General features: G+C 37.5%; 1 protein-coding gene across 4 annotated transcripts in view; it reads left to right on the top strand.

Annotated features, from left to right (window-relative positions):
• Window positions 1-14949, top strand: part of SFMBT1 (Scm like with four mbt domains 1) — a 130291-nt gene that overhangs the window by 67538 nt on the left and 47804 nt on the right. For all 4 annotated transcript variants that reach the window (XM_068558918.1, XM_068558921.1, XM_068558919.1 and 1 more), the window contains exons 2-3: window positions 4786-4940; window positions 13946-14040. In XM_068558918.1, coding sequence (XP_068415019.1) covers window positions 4913-4940; window positions 13946-14040 — 123 coding nt within the window. In that variant the 5' untranslated portion in view covers window positions 4786-4912. The remainder of the gene's footprint in view (window positions 1-4785; window positions 4941-13945; window positions 14041-14949) is intronic.

Raw genomic sequence — 14949 nt, forward strand, 5'->3', positions numbered from 1 at the left:
ACTACTGAAGCCCATGTGCCTAGAGCACGTGCTCTGCAACAAGAGAAGCCATCGCAACGAGAAGCTCGCACACCGCAGCGAAGAGTAACCCCCACTCACTGCAACTAGAGGAAGCCCGCGCGCAGCAACAAAGACCCAACGCAGCCAAAAATAAATAAAGAAAAATTTAAAAAAAATACTGAATCACTACACCTGAAACTTATGTAATAGTGTATGTTAATTATAACTTAATTTTTTTAAAGTTACATTCTTAGTTTCAGCTACATAAGACTTGCATTTCCCCCAACTCATGTCTTTTTGGCTTTGAAGATTTATTAATAATAATAATTATTATTATCGCACTATGTGGCTCACTGCACAAAATATGCTGACGTATTTCAAGAGTTTATGAGTGTAAGCAGTGGATGACATCTTCACAGCCTAGTAAACCAACAGATAATTTTGTTACATCAGACCCATGATGAAGTTTCAAGACTGTATGTAGAGATGACCCTAAGTTAGTGCCATAGGAACTTGAATCTGTCAATATTGCATAACAGTTAACATTAACTCAGCATTTACTATGTAGCTCTATGCTACATGCACTCCATTGTTTATCCTACTTATCCTGTCAGTCCGGTGAGGTAGGTACAGTACTGTTATACTCCATTTTATTAGTGATATCATTGGCACCAATAAGGTGATTGTGGAAAGTCACATAGCCAAGTAAACAATGGACATAGGATTTTGAAAAGTTAATATAAATGATAATTGTCCTTCACTTGCTTTTTTCATTGAGAATATAGATGACATTCCCATATGCTTTTATGGATCTACTTGAATTCTTCTAATGATTACAAAGTATTTCCTAGTGTAGGTGTATCATAATGTCTGTAGCCATCTCATTCACATTTGATGGACATATAGGCTGTTTCTGGTTTCTCACTGTTAGAGATAATACAGCAGCAAACATCATTGGCTATGTAGCCTTCCACACATTTGTGTTGTGTGAAAGGTTCTTTTGTTGTTGTTGTTCAAGAGTGCTTATTTTTTATTTATTTTTTATTGAAGTATAGTTGATTTACAATGTTGTGTTAGTTTCATGTGTAAAGCAAGGTGATTAAGTTATACATACATATATATATATATATATATTTTTTTTTTTTTTTTTATGGCTGTGTTGGGTCTTCGTTTCTGTGTGAGGGCTTTCTCTAGTTGCGGCAAGTGGGGGCCACTCTTCATCGCGGTGTGCGGGCCTCTCACTATCGCGGCCCTCTCACTATCGCGGCCCCTCTTGTTGCGGCCTCTCTTGTTGCAGAGCACAGGCTCCAGACGCGCAGGCTCAGCAATTGTGGCTCACGGGCCTAGTTGCTCTGCGGCATGTGGGATCTTCCCAGACCAGGGCTCGAACCCATGTCCCCTGCATTAGCAGGCAGACTCTCAACCACTGCGCCATCAGGGAAGCCCCTATATATCTATTCTTTTTCAGATTCTTTTCCATTATAGATTATTACAAGATATTGAATATAGTTCCCTGTGCTCTACAGTAGGTCCTTGCTGTTTATCAATTTTATATATAGTAGTGTGTATCTGTTAATCCCAAACTCCTAATTTATCCCTCCCCTGCCATTACCCTTTGGTAACCATAAGTTTGTTTTCTATGTCTGTGAGTCTATATCTGTTTTGTAAATAAGTTCATTTGTATCACTTTTTTAGATTCCACATATTGTGTTGTGGGAAAGGTTCTTAACAGTAGAATTATTGGTCAAAGAGTTTGTCTTTTAAATCTTTATATGTTAAATTATTTATCATTAAATTCCTCTCCAAAAAGATAGTACCAATATATACTCTCTCCCTTTGTCTGTCTTCCTTTCCAACTCTGGAGATTTTTAGTTTTAAAAATTTGACCAATTGGAAAGGTGAAAAAAATAGTATTTGATTAAAAAGTCCTATTATTTCACTACTAATGAGATTGAGCATATTTTTGTAAGTATTAACTCTCATTTTTAGTGTGGATTAATTACATATTTTGCCGATTTTTCTTTTCTTTTTTTCTTGTTGAATTATGGGAGCTTGTATATGGAAATTAATCCATTATCTTACATGTTGCTAATATTTTCACCCATCTCAACTGTCTTATTTATTTACTTTTATTGAAGTAAAATTGACATATAACATTATATTAGTTTCAGGCGTACAGCATAATGATTTGATATCTGTATACATTGTGAAGATTACCGCAGTAAATCTAGTTAATATCTGTCACCGTACACAGTTAGAAAAAATTTTTTTGTGTGATGAGAACTTTTAAGACCTACTCTCTTATCTTTGAATTTTATTTATGGTCTTTTGCCATGTAGAAATTTTATACTTTTATGGTTTTTGGCACTCCTTTATGGTTTCTCTGATTGGGTCCAGAGTAATTTTTTTTTTTTTCCAGAGTGATATCTTTAAAAACACAGATTTGATCCTCGGTTGCTTCCCATTGAGAGGCACTATAATACAGCGTTTGAGGACATATAATGTGGACGTTTTGCTAGGTTTGAAACCTGGTTTTCCTACTTAGCTAGCTGTGGGACACTGGCAGGTAGTACCTGTATTGTGCCTGTTTCCTCATGATAGTGATGTCACCTTGTCCAGTTGTTGAGAGTATTAAATGGGTTAATATGTTTCAGTGCTTTGGACAGTACCCCGCTCATGGTGAATCCTCAGTATGTGTCAACTGCGTTACTCCTACTCTTCCTGTCCAGTTTCATGGTGTGCCACTTACCCGGGTGGTTCCCATGCTCCAGCCACAGTGGCCTGCTCTCAGTTCCTCCCCACCGTAGAGCCTTTGTATGTGCTGCTCCCTATTCCTGAACTATTTCCTTTCTGCCCTTTTTGCCTAACTGCTGTTTCCCCTTTCGTGTCAGCTTAAATACCTTTCCCCGCCCCAGGGATGCTGTCAGTGACCTCTTAGTTTAGGTTAGGTCTGCCATTATGTTCTATCTTAGCACCCACTGCTGCTTTTCCTTCATAGCACTTTAAATAATTGTTTTAAATTGTTGGCTTAAATTGTCTTACACCAGGTGAAAATAAGCATCATGAATGCAGGAACCAAGTGTCTCTTGATTGCTTTACCCTTATTCCCTAGAATAGTGGATGGTAATGAGCTGGTGTTTAATAAATATGGGGAGTGAATGAATTAGCAGGTGGAATGGTACAGTTTGAATGTTTTGGGCTTGGGGTAGGAAAGTAAACTGAGAGAATAAAGCTTATTTAGAGGCTTTAAATCTCACTACCAGTATTCTATTCAGTTGTTCCTATCTGTGAAAGTGTGAGTTTCAGTGCTTATGTTGTATGAAAAGATTTTGGATAACTGGCAGTTACCTCAAATGGGATATCCATAATTTTAACTGTTATTAAGATTTTCTCTATGCTCAATATGAAATTTAGTTTTAAAATCTGAAAATGTTACACTCCTTTTACAGATTTTAAAAATGGACATAATATAGTCTGTATAAGATTGCATAGTTAGTTATGGGTAGAGCTGGGGCTAGAATCTGGGTATCCCTATCACCCAGCTCATGCTGTTGTACTTGAGGTAGCTTGTACCTTTTCAAAGAGTCTGTTAAAATTTAAACTAATTTTTTCTTAGTGTTTAAAAGATTTTTACGATGGTCTATTACTGGGGATCTAATACAGAATCAGAATCTTTTTGAGAGGTTCAGAGTTGTTTGCTCTTGTAGGTATCACCCAGGCAGCTGTGGCTGTTGAGTTCCTATTCCACCTTTATAGTTTTCTTCATTGTTGCCCTTGAGGTTAGTTCACATCACACCTTCCTGCAGCAGCTCCTTTTCCCCCTTGCATTTACTCTTTCTAATCTGTTAGGCATATATAAAGGCAGTATCTTAGATTGTTTTACATGTATGTAAAGCAAGAATAAATAGATTCATCCATGCTGCAGCATGGATGGGCCTCAAAAACATGCTGAGTGAAAGAAGTCAGGTGCAAAAGACCACATGTTGTATAATTTCATTTGTGTGAAATGTCCAGAAGAGGCAAAATCTCTAGAGGCAAAAGCAGATTAGTGGTTGCCTGAGGCTAGGGATGGAATGGAGAAGAACTGCAAGTGGGGAATGAAGTTTCTTTCCAGGGTGATGGAAATATTCTAAAATTGGATTATAGTGATGGTTATACAACTCTGTAAATTTATTGAAAATTATTGAATTGTACACTTAAAATGGGAAATTTTGGCATGTGAATTAATATCCCAATAAAGCCTTTTTAAAAAAGAATAAATGGTTTCAGAGGTTATTTTGGAGGGATTGAGCTCTCTTTATAAGTGTAATTGTAGACAAATATAGTTGATACTTTTTGGTTCTGCATAATATTCTAGGTAAATGAAATGGAAAACTAGATAAAATAATATGTCGTATCCTGAATCTTATTTACTGGTTAAGACAGGGCATTGAAAGCTAACTTTCCCCCCCAGGATTTCATTAGGAATTAGAGTTTTTGTGGATAGTGGTGCTCAGTATTATAATCTAAGTTGAACGGGTAGTGATTCATATATATGTTTATTTGTTGTGATTTTTAGATATCAAGATCTTGATAGCTCTTTCTCTCTACACACACACACACACACACACACACACACACAGTCTTCAAAATTAGAAAAGGTGTCAAATTTTTTTTCTCTAATTCCATCTATTCTGCCAGTGTATTTTTGTTTTATCTGCCCTTTCAGCCCACCTGAGTGTCATGTCTTATGACTGAATAAACACTGGGCTGCAGCCTGTTAATGTGTTCTTTTTGATTTTTCAGCACTTTCATTTGGACCCTTGGATGCCCATTGAACAGATGCTTGAGAACTGCAAGTAATCTTCAGATTGTAGCATAACTATAAGGCCTGTCCTCTGTGTGGGGAGGAGATCACCCATGTGCTGTGGAAATGAACGGGGAGCAGCAGATTGATGCAGGTATTGGTTTTGCTGAGCAAAATCCATTCTTCAGAGTGCAGAATTCCATTACTTACCTGTGTTATGTTGTCTGGCTTATCTTTCTACCACTAAATGGGAAGCTCTTTGAAGACATGAGTTGTCTTTCTTTGTACCTGGCAGAGAACCTGGCACTGAGTTGGGGGGGGGGTACTCAGCATGTTTGTTGAAAAAGTAAATAACTTTTACGAGCAGACTTCATTAAAAAAAAAGAAAGTTAGGTTCTTTTGAGGTAATTATCAATTCATAGGAGCTTGCAAAAATACTGACAGTTCTCATGTACCATTCACCCAGTTTCTACTGTAAGTTACATCTCATTTAAGTATAGTACAATATAAAAGCTAGGAAATTGATCTATGTATAAAATGTATGTAGTTCTGTCATTTTAGCATGTGTAGATTCCTGTAACCACCACCTCAGTCAAGATACAGAACTATTCCATCACCACACAGAGCTCCTTTGTACTGCCCCTTCATAGTTAAACCTACTCCTCTTCCCCAATATTCCCTAACCCCAGGTAACCATTAATCTGTTCTTCATCTCTATAATTTTGTCATTTCCAGAATGTTACATAAATAGAACCACACAGTATGTGACTTTTTGAGATGGGCTTTTTTCACTGAAAATAATGCCCCTGAGATCCATCCAAATTCTTGAATGTATCAGTAGTCTGTTCCCTTTTATTGCTTGGTAGTATTCCATGGATATACTGCAGTTTGGTTAACCGTTCATCTGTTGCAGTACATTTTGGTTGCTTCTAGTTTTTGGTTTTTATGAATAAAGCTGCTATAAACAATCATATACATAAAATTTCGTTTTTCTGGGATAAATGCCGAGGAGCACACCTACTTTCCAGAGTGGCCGTACCATTATGCATTCTTAGCAGCAGTATGTGAGATCTGATTTCTTCACATCCTCACGGCCGTTTGGTATTGTCACTATTTTTATTTAGGTCATGCTGGTAGATGTGTAATGATAGCTCATCCTGGTCTTAATTTTCTTTCCCCTATTGGCTGAATGCAAATGATGTTGAACAGGTGATGCAGGTGATGTTGAACAGGTGCTTACTTGCCATCCCTGTATCCCCTTCAGTACCATGTCTTCGTATTTTTGGCTCATTTATTAATCATACTGTTTGTTTGCTTTTAATAATTTTTTTAACTATAGAGGTTTCCTGAAAACATCTTTATTGAAATATTTGTCTTTTTTTTAAGATATAATTCACATACTATAAAATTTACACTTTGAGAGTATACATACAGTTCAGTGGTTTTTAGTATATACACAAAGTTGTGTGACCAACACTACTACCTAATTCCAGAACGTTTTCATCACTGCTCAGAAGAAACCATTAGCAGTCATTTCTTGCTTAATCTACCCTCTGGCAACCATGTCTACTTTCTGTCTCTACAGATTTACCTATTCCTACTTTCTTTTTATTAATATTTGCATGGTATATCCTTTTCATCCTTTCACTTTCTTTCTTTTTTTTTTAAATTTTATTTATTTTTGGCTGCACTGGGTCTTTGTTGCTGTGCGCAGGCTTTCTCTAGTTGTGGCGAGCAGGGGCTACTCTTCGTTGCGGTGCGTGGGCTTCTCATTGCTGTGACTTCTCTTGTTGAGACGCAGAGGCTCTAGTCATGTGGGCTTCAGTAGTTGCAGCACGCAGCTCGGTAGTTGAGACATGCAGGCCCTAGAGCGCACAGACTGGCTTTAGTAGTTTCGGCGTGTGGCTCAGTAGTTGTGGCCCATGGGCTTAGTTGCTCCGCGGCATGTGGGGTCTTCCTGGCCCAGGGATCGAACCTGTGTCCCCTGCATTGGCAGGCGGATTCTTAACCACTGCACCACTAGGGAAGTCTCTCATCCTTTCACTTTCAACCTGTGTAAATCGTTATATTTGGAGTAAGTTTCTTGTAACAGCATGTAGTCATTAAAAAATATTTTTTTCAGTCTTGTAACTGGTGTAGACCATTTACACTTAATGTAATTATTGATATGTTAGGGCTCACGTCTGCCATTTTTGTCCATTTGTTTTCTCTGTTTTTTAAATACATTTATTTATTTATTTATTTTTAGCTGCGTTGGGTGTTCGTTGGTGCCCACAGGCTTTCTCTAGTTGCCACGAGCGGGGGCTGCTCTTCGTTGCGGTGCGCGGGCTTCTCATTGTGGTGGCTTCTCTTGTTGCAGAGCACAGGCTCTAGTCACACGGGCTTCAGTAATTGTGGCTTGAGGGTTCAGTAGTTGTGGCTTGCGAGCTCTAGACCACAGGCTCAGCAGTTGTGGCACACGGGCTTAGTTGCTCCACGGCATGTGGGATCTTCCCGGACCAGGGCTTGAACCCACGTCCCCTGCATTGGCAGGCAGATTCTTAACCACTGTGCCACTAGGGAAGCCCTGTTTTCTCTGTTTTTTTGTTCCTATCTTTTCCTGCCTTCCTGTGGGTTACTTGAACTTTTTTTTAGAATTTCATTTTGATTTGTCTGTACACTGTTCTTGAGTGTTTCTCTTTGTATAGCTTTTTAGTGGTTGCTCTAGGTATTACATTATATATACTTATCACACTCTGCTGGTTTTATCATTTTGTTAATTTGAGTGAAGTGTAAAAATTTTACCTATTTTTATGTCTCTTTACCTACTCTTATTTATAATAAACTTGTCTTAAATATTCGTCTACATGTTTTGAGAACCACATCAGATATTGTTAAAAGTTTTGCTTCAACTGTCAAATATAATTTAGAAAATTCAAGAGGAGAAGGAAAATGTATGTTTTCCAGTATTTTTACTCTTTTCATTGTTCTTTATTCCTTCCTGATTTTCCAAGATTCCTTCTCTGTCATTTCATTTCTGTTTATAGAATTTCCTTGAGCCATTTTGTTAGGGTAGGTCTCTTGGTGATAGAATTCATTAGTTTCCCTTCATCTGAGAATATCTTAATTTTGCCACTCATTATTAAAGGCTGTTTTTGCTAAATATAGAATTCTGAGTTGAAAGTTCTTTTCTTCATCTCCTGAAAAATATTGTGCCTTCTGGCCTCCCTTTCTGATGAAAAATTTCCTGTCATTGGAATTCTGTCTCCCACCACTCCCCTTAAAAGAGGTATTGTTTCTCTTGCTGCTGCTTTCAGGATTTTTTGTCTCTAGTTTTCAGCAGTTTGACTCTGTGTATCTGTGCACAGATTTCCTTGGGTTTATCTTGTTAGGAGTTTTCTCACCTTCTTAAAACTATAGGCTTACGTCTTTTGACAAATTTGGAACATTTTCAGCCATTATTTCTTCTAGGACTTTTTCTGCCCTGTTCTCTTTCTCTTCTTTTGGGACACCGAAGACACTTTTGTTAGATCTGTTGCTATTGTCGCACAGCTCTGTGAGGCTCTTTTCATTTTTTTTTCTCTCCGGTGTTGAAATTGGGTGTTTTTTATTGCTCTTTAATTTTGGTGTTTTTTTCCCTGTCCTCCTCATTCTGCTGTAGAGCTTATCTATAGAGGAGTTTGTTTTGTTTTGTTTTTTGGTTATTGTATTTTCAGTTCTAAAATTTCTGTCTTGAGCTGGGGAGGAATGAAAGATGGGAATAGCTCCAACTTAAGAGCCACAATCCCACTATTCTAACAGAGGTTCTGTAACTTGTCTTGATAGATGCTTTTCAGTTTGTTCTGTGCCTTCAGTTAATTTCAGAACTTTGAAATGGTCAATTTTCATTGTTTAGCCAGTATTTTTGCTGCTTTTCTGGAAGAGTGGGTTCACTGAGGTACTCACTCTGCTATTTAGGAAGTTGATTTGTTTTCTTTTAAGTGTTATTATTAACTCATATCGTATATACATTACATATATATTTTATATATGAATTTGAATCCATTGCTGTCATCATTCATTTGATGATCAAATTGCCTCATTCTAGACCAATGAGAGTTCTTTCAGATTGGTTCCTGTGTTCTTTGGATGTGACGTCATATATCTTTGATAGTTATAGTCCTTGCTTTCTGACATAATAAGATTCCAAGGTCCCTCTTGCACATTTCCTGCCCCAAGCTTGCAATCTGCCATTTCTCGGAGGAGCTCTTTTTTTTTTAAGTGGATATGATATTTACAGTCTACAGTCCAGGTGCTGGGGTGCTCATTGATAGCAGATTGCCATTTCTTCTAGGTCTTATCCTTAGACATAGCTAGGAAATACACGTCTTTTGAAGAGAAAAGAAAATCAGATGGCTTCATCTGATATTTACAATTTTAATTTAAAATTACAGGGTTTTTATTTCTTTGATTTTATATTCGTGTCTCTTTTCTTTTAGAAATGTGTTGTTTTGTAATGTCTTTAGTATCACTTATTTGTTTTTATCCTATAATATTCATATAATTTTTTCACAATAACAATACCAGCCTTCCAAATATCAGTAGGATAATAGTGTATAGTTTAAGATTTCTTTATGGTTTTGCCTTTAGATATATTCCACTTGGGTTTGCAGTCAAAATTTTGTATTTTATTAATGACTTAAAGGGATCCTGTTTTCTTTGCGGTTTTGACACCAACAGTTAGGCATATTTGTTTAAGTTCATTTTCAGTTTTTAGAATTTTTAATTTAAATGTTTCTAAATTGTGTAAGTATATACATAGTTACAAAGTCAAAATTATATAACAACATTCCCACTTTCATCCTGATAGTATTCATCCTTTTTATTCTTCTCCATATATATAACAAGTTTTATTACTTTTTATTCTATTTTTCATGTTTTAAAATGTAAAAAGATATGTGTGAGCATTTACATATATATTCATCTCTCTCTCACCTAATACAAAAACGAGAGCTACAATGAAAACTGCTCTGTGTTTTGCTGTTTCACTTAGTGTATACTGAAGATTATTCCACATCAGTATGTGGAAATCATTCTCATTCTTTTTTACAGATGTATAGTACTGGATGTATATACCGTATTTTATTCACCCTGTTCCTTATTGATGGACATTTGGGTTGTTTCCAGTCTTGGTATTACATATAGTACTGCAATGAATAGCTTTGTACATATGTCTTTTTGTATTTTTGCCAGCATATCTTTGGGATAGATTCCTAGAAGTGGGATTGCTGGATCAAAAGGTAAATACGTATGTAATTTTGCTAGATATTGCCAAGTTCTTTCACCGGGGTTATGTCGTTATGCTTTACCTGCTTAATTACCTGCCTCACCATGGAGTGTGTTGTCAGACTTCGGAATTTTTTCCATCTGATATCTCAATGTAGTTTCCATTTGCATTTTTAAAAAATGAATAAATTTGCACACGTTTCCATATGTTTAAGGACTATTTGCATTTTTTAAAAATAAATTCTCGGGACTTCCCTGGTGGTGCAGTGGTTAAGAATCCGCCTGCCAATGCAGGGGACATGGGTTCAAGCCCTGGTCCGGGAAGATCCCACATGCCATGGAGCAACTAAGCCCATGTGCCACAACTACTGCGCCTGCGCTCTAGAGCCCGCGAGCCACAACTACTGAGCCTGCGTGCCGCAACTACTGAAGCCCGCACACCTAGAGCCTGTGCTCCGCAACAAGAGAAGCCACCGCGATGAGAAGCCCACGCACCGCAATGAGAAGCCCACGCACCGCAACGAAGAGTAGCCCCTGCTCACCGAAACTAGAGAAAGCCTATGCACAGCAGCGAAGACCCAATGCAGCCAAAAATAAAATAAATTTATTAAAAATAAAATAAATAAATTCTCTTTTCATGTGTTTTGCTGACTTTTCTATCAGATCATTAGTCTAGTTTCTTCTCAGTTTTTAGGTAGTTTTTGATGAATGAGAGATTTTAGTCCTTTCATTTGCTGCTTTTATTGTTACTGTTTATTTTTTATTTTTAAATCAGCATGCTGTTTGAGGGACTAGGGTTCTTGCCAAGGACCATGAATATGAATGTCCAGCCTTGTTATGTTTTAGTGATGGAAGTTGACTTTCTACTGGCTCATACTTCCAGAATGCTCCCAATAAAGTCTTTGTTGGTTTGTTGTATTTCTAGGGAAAAATTTCAAATACATAGAAACGAATGGAAAACAATATAGGAAACACCCACGTACCTACAATGCAGAATTTAGAAATTAATAAATAATAAATTAACATTGTCCAATATTTGTTTTCATTTTTAAAATTGTGGTAAAGTATCCATAACATAAAATTGACCACTTCAGCCATTTTTAAGTGTACTGTTCAGTGGCATTACATACATTCACGTTATTGTGTAACTATTACCACCGTCCATCTCCAAAACTTTTTCATCTTCCCATACTGAAACTCTGTACCCATTAAACACTAACTCCCCATTCCCCTCTCCCCCTAGTCCTTGGAAACTACCATTCTTCTTTCTGTCTCTATGAATTTGACTACTCTAACTACCTCAAGTAAGTGGAATCATAGAATATTTGACCTTTTGTGGCTGGCTTATTTCATTTAGTGTAATGTTCTCATGGTTCATCCACATTGTAGCCTGTAGCCTGTGTCAGAATTTCCTTCCTTTTTTTTCAGAGATGTGGTGCTGTTTTTTTTATATATATAAATTTATTTATTTATTTTTGGCTGTATTGGGTTTTCATTGCTGCATGAGGGCTTTCTTTAGTTGTGGCGAGCAAGGGCTACTCTTCGCTGCGGTGCAGGTGCTTCTCATTGCGGTGGCTTCTCTTGTTGCGGAGCACGGGCTCTAGGCATGCGGGCTTCAGTAGTTGTGGCACGTGGGCTCAGTAGTAGTGGCTCATGGGCTCTAGAGCTCAGGCTCAGTAGTTGTGGCGCACGGGCTTAGTTGCTCCGCGGCACGTGGGATCTTCCCGGACCAGGGCTCGAACCCGTGTCCCCTGCATTGGCAGGCGTACTCTTAACCACTGTGCCACCAGGGAAGCCCCTCCTTCCTTTTTATGACTAAATAATATTTCATTGCATGCATATAGCACATTTTGTTTATCCATTCATCTGTTGATGGACACTTGAGTCAGTTACTTCCGCCTTTTGGCTATTGTGAATATTGCTGCTATAAACATTCATGTATAGATATCTGTTTGAGTCCCTGCTATCAGTTCTTTTGGGTATATACCCAGAAGTGGAATTGCTGGATCATATGGTAATTATATTTTTAATTTTTTGAGAAAGCACCAAAATTTTTTCCACAGTGGCTGTACCATTTTATATTCCGAGACCAGCAGTGCACAAAGATTCCAATTTCTCACAGCCTTGCCTACACTTATTTTCTGCTTTTTTGATAATAGCCATCCTAATGAGTGTGAGGTGGTGTCTCACTGTGGTTTTGATTTGCATTTCCCTAATGATGTTGAACATGTTTTCATGTGTTTTTTCATTTTTTAAAAGAAATAAAACATAATACAGTTTAAGGCTCTTTTGTACTTTCCTTCTAATCTTCTTTGCTTCCCTCCATCCCCAAAGGTAGCACTGTTAATGTCGATGTATATTCTTCCCATCCTTTTTTTATACTGTTATTGATCTGTATTTATAAACATTATATTGCAGTTTTGTTTTGAAGCCTAAGTTGTATCTTGTGCTTTTCATTCTGCACCTGCTGTTTTTACTTGATGTGATTTTTTTTGAGATTTATATATGTCAATATAGTTCATTTATTTCACCTGCTATATGTAGTAGTACTCTATTGTAGGATTGCCATAATTTATCTATTCTTCTACTGATTGCTTCTGTCTGTTGCTGTTAGAAACAGTGCTGTGGTGAGTGAGCATCCTTGTATTTGCCTCCTTGTGTTTGTGTGAAGCACAGGCTCCCCAAGGGTATACTCATTCAGCAGCTGTTTATCACAGACTTGCTAGTGACAGGCATTGTTTTGGGCAGTGGGGATAGTCAGTGAACAAAACCCTGCTTTTAGGGAGCTTATGTGAATTGGGATTATTGGATTCCAATGGAGTGTTTGAATCTTTGCTCACTCAACAAAAATGTATTGAGTTTCTGCTGTGACAGAGATGTAGGAGTGACCAAAACAAAGTTCCTGTCTTCACAGAGTTTATTGTCTAATGGGGAAGATAAAAAGACATGGTATGCTTGCAGGTAGGAATGAATGCCGTGAAGATAATGAAAGCAGAGGCTGGAGGTTTCTACTTTAGATGCACACTGATGGAAGGCCTTTCTGGTGGAAGGCTTTTCTGGAGAGGTGTTGAGTAGAGGCTTGAATAACGTAAAGCTGTCAATGACAGGGGAATGAGTCTAAGCGGAGGAAATAACAAACACAGAGACTTTGAGGAAAGAACATGGTTAGAGAGTAGTGGCAAGAAACTCAGTGTCCCTCGAGTGCAGTGAGCAAACAAGAGGCTGGTTGGGGATGCAGGAGCAGGGTCGGGAACTAGGGGTCAGATCACATAGGGCCTTTGCAGTCTCCCAAATTTTAGATTTTATTGTGTGATTAAAAGGTGAAAGATATTGTTGTTAGACCTTGCGCTTAGAGAGATAGCAGTAGAAATGGTGGAAGGTGATTAGATTTGGGATATTTTTAAACGTAGTACCCAGAATTTTCTGATGGATTGGATGTGAGATGTGAAAGAAAGGGAAGAAAGTAAGGATAACTCTACCGTTTTTGGATTGAGTCAAAATATCAACCAGTGGTAACTTTTACTCAGTTGGAGAGTACTAAGGAAGAACAGATTGAAAATTTAAGTTTGAAATGCCTATTAAGGATCTCAGCTATTTGGCATTAGATACTAAATTACAGTCCAAAGCGATTATAGTAGTTACACTCTCACCAGCCTTACGTGATCTATTTAGGTGAATCCCAGATAGATCCCAGCAGGAGACAGCATGTGACACTCTATGGTGTTGAGATTCATTGACAATCAGTGCACTAAGGGAACCTGCTATTTAAAAAGAATACTTAGTTATTTTGTGTGAAAAGTCAATTAACTTGTGAAGTAAGTTGTAAGTTAGGTTTACTAAGTTTATGTTTTTATACCTTAAGTTTTTTTTAATTGAGTCTTACCTGTTTTTGTATCGTTTTGTTTTTAATTCCAGATGCTGGATCTGGAGTGGAAGAAGTGGAATTAAGCTGGGAAGACTATCTAGAAGAGACAGGGTCCACAGCAGTTCCCTACGGGTCTTTTAAACATGTGAGCAGTGACTATATTGCTTGACTTACTATATTTCTTTTCTTTGACTCACTGCACCATCATTAGAGAGTTTAGAGTTATTTTAAGGTAGAATACTTGAGAGAATTTGAGTGCTTTTTCTTTTTCCCTCCTGTTGCCACTTTTATTAAGAAAACTTGACATATTCTAAAACCCTTTTGGTTTTGTGTATTTTTTGCCACTCGATGCCAACTTGTCTTTTTTTGACCAGTCATGAATATTCCTTTATTTTGTCAAAAAAAAAAAAAAAAAAAAAAAAAAACCTCTTCAGTTGAAGAAAATGATTTATAGTCTGGTACAGGCAGACCTTGGAGCTGTTGCGGGTTCAGTTCCAGACCACCACAGTAAGGCAAGTATTGCAATAAAGTGCAAGTCACACGAATTTTTTGGTGTCCCAGTACATATAAAAGTATGTTTAAACTATACTATAGTCTGTTAAGTGTGCAATAGCATTATGTCTAAAAAAAAGTACCTACCTTAATTTAAAAATACATTATTGCTGAAGAATGCTAGTCATCATCTGAGCCTTTAGCCAGTTGTAATCTTTGTGCTGGTGGAGGGTGTTACCTCGACGTTGATGCTGCTGACTGGTCAGGGTGGTGGTGGCTGAAGGGCTGGGGTGGCCATGGCAGTTTCTTGAAAAAAGATAACAGTGAAGTTTGCCCCATGGATTGACTCTTCCTTTTACGAATGATTTCTCTGTAGGTTCAATGCTATTTGATAGCATTTTACCCATAGTAGAAGTTCTTTCAAAATTGGAGTCAATTCTCAAGCCCTGCCACTGCTTTATCAACTAAGTTTATGTAATATTCTAAATCCTTTGTTGTCATTTCAACAATCTTCATAGCATCTTCACCAGGAGTAGATTCCATCTCAAGAAAGCTCATCCAT

This window comes from Eschrichtius robustus, chromosome 12, assembly GCF_028021215.1.
Source record: "Eschrichtius robustus isolate mEscRob2 chromosome 12, mEscRob2.pri, whole genome shotgun sequence".
In the NCBI taxonomy this organism is placed as follows: Eukaryota; Metazoa; Chordata; class Mammalia; order Artiodactyla; family Eschrichtiidae; genus Eschrichtius; species Eschrichtius robustus.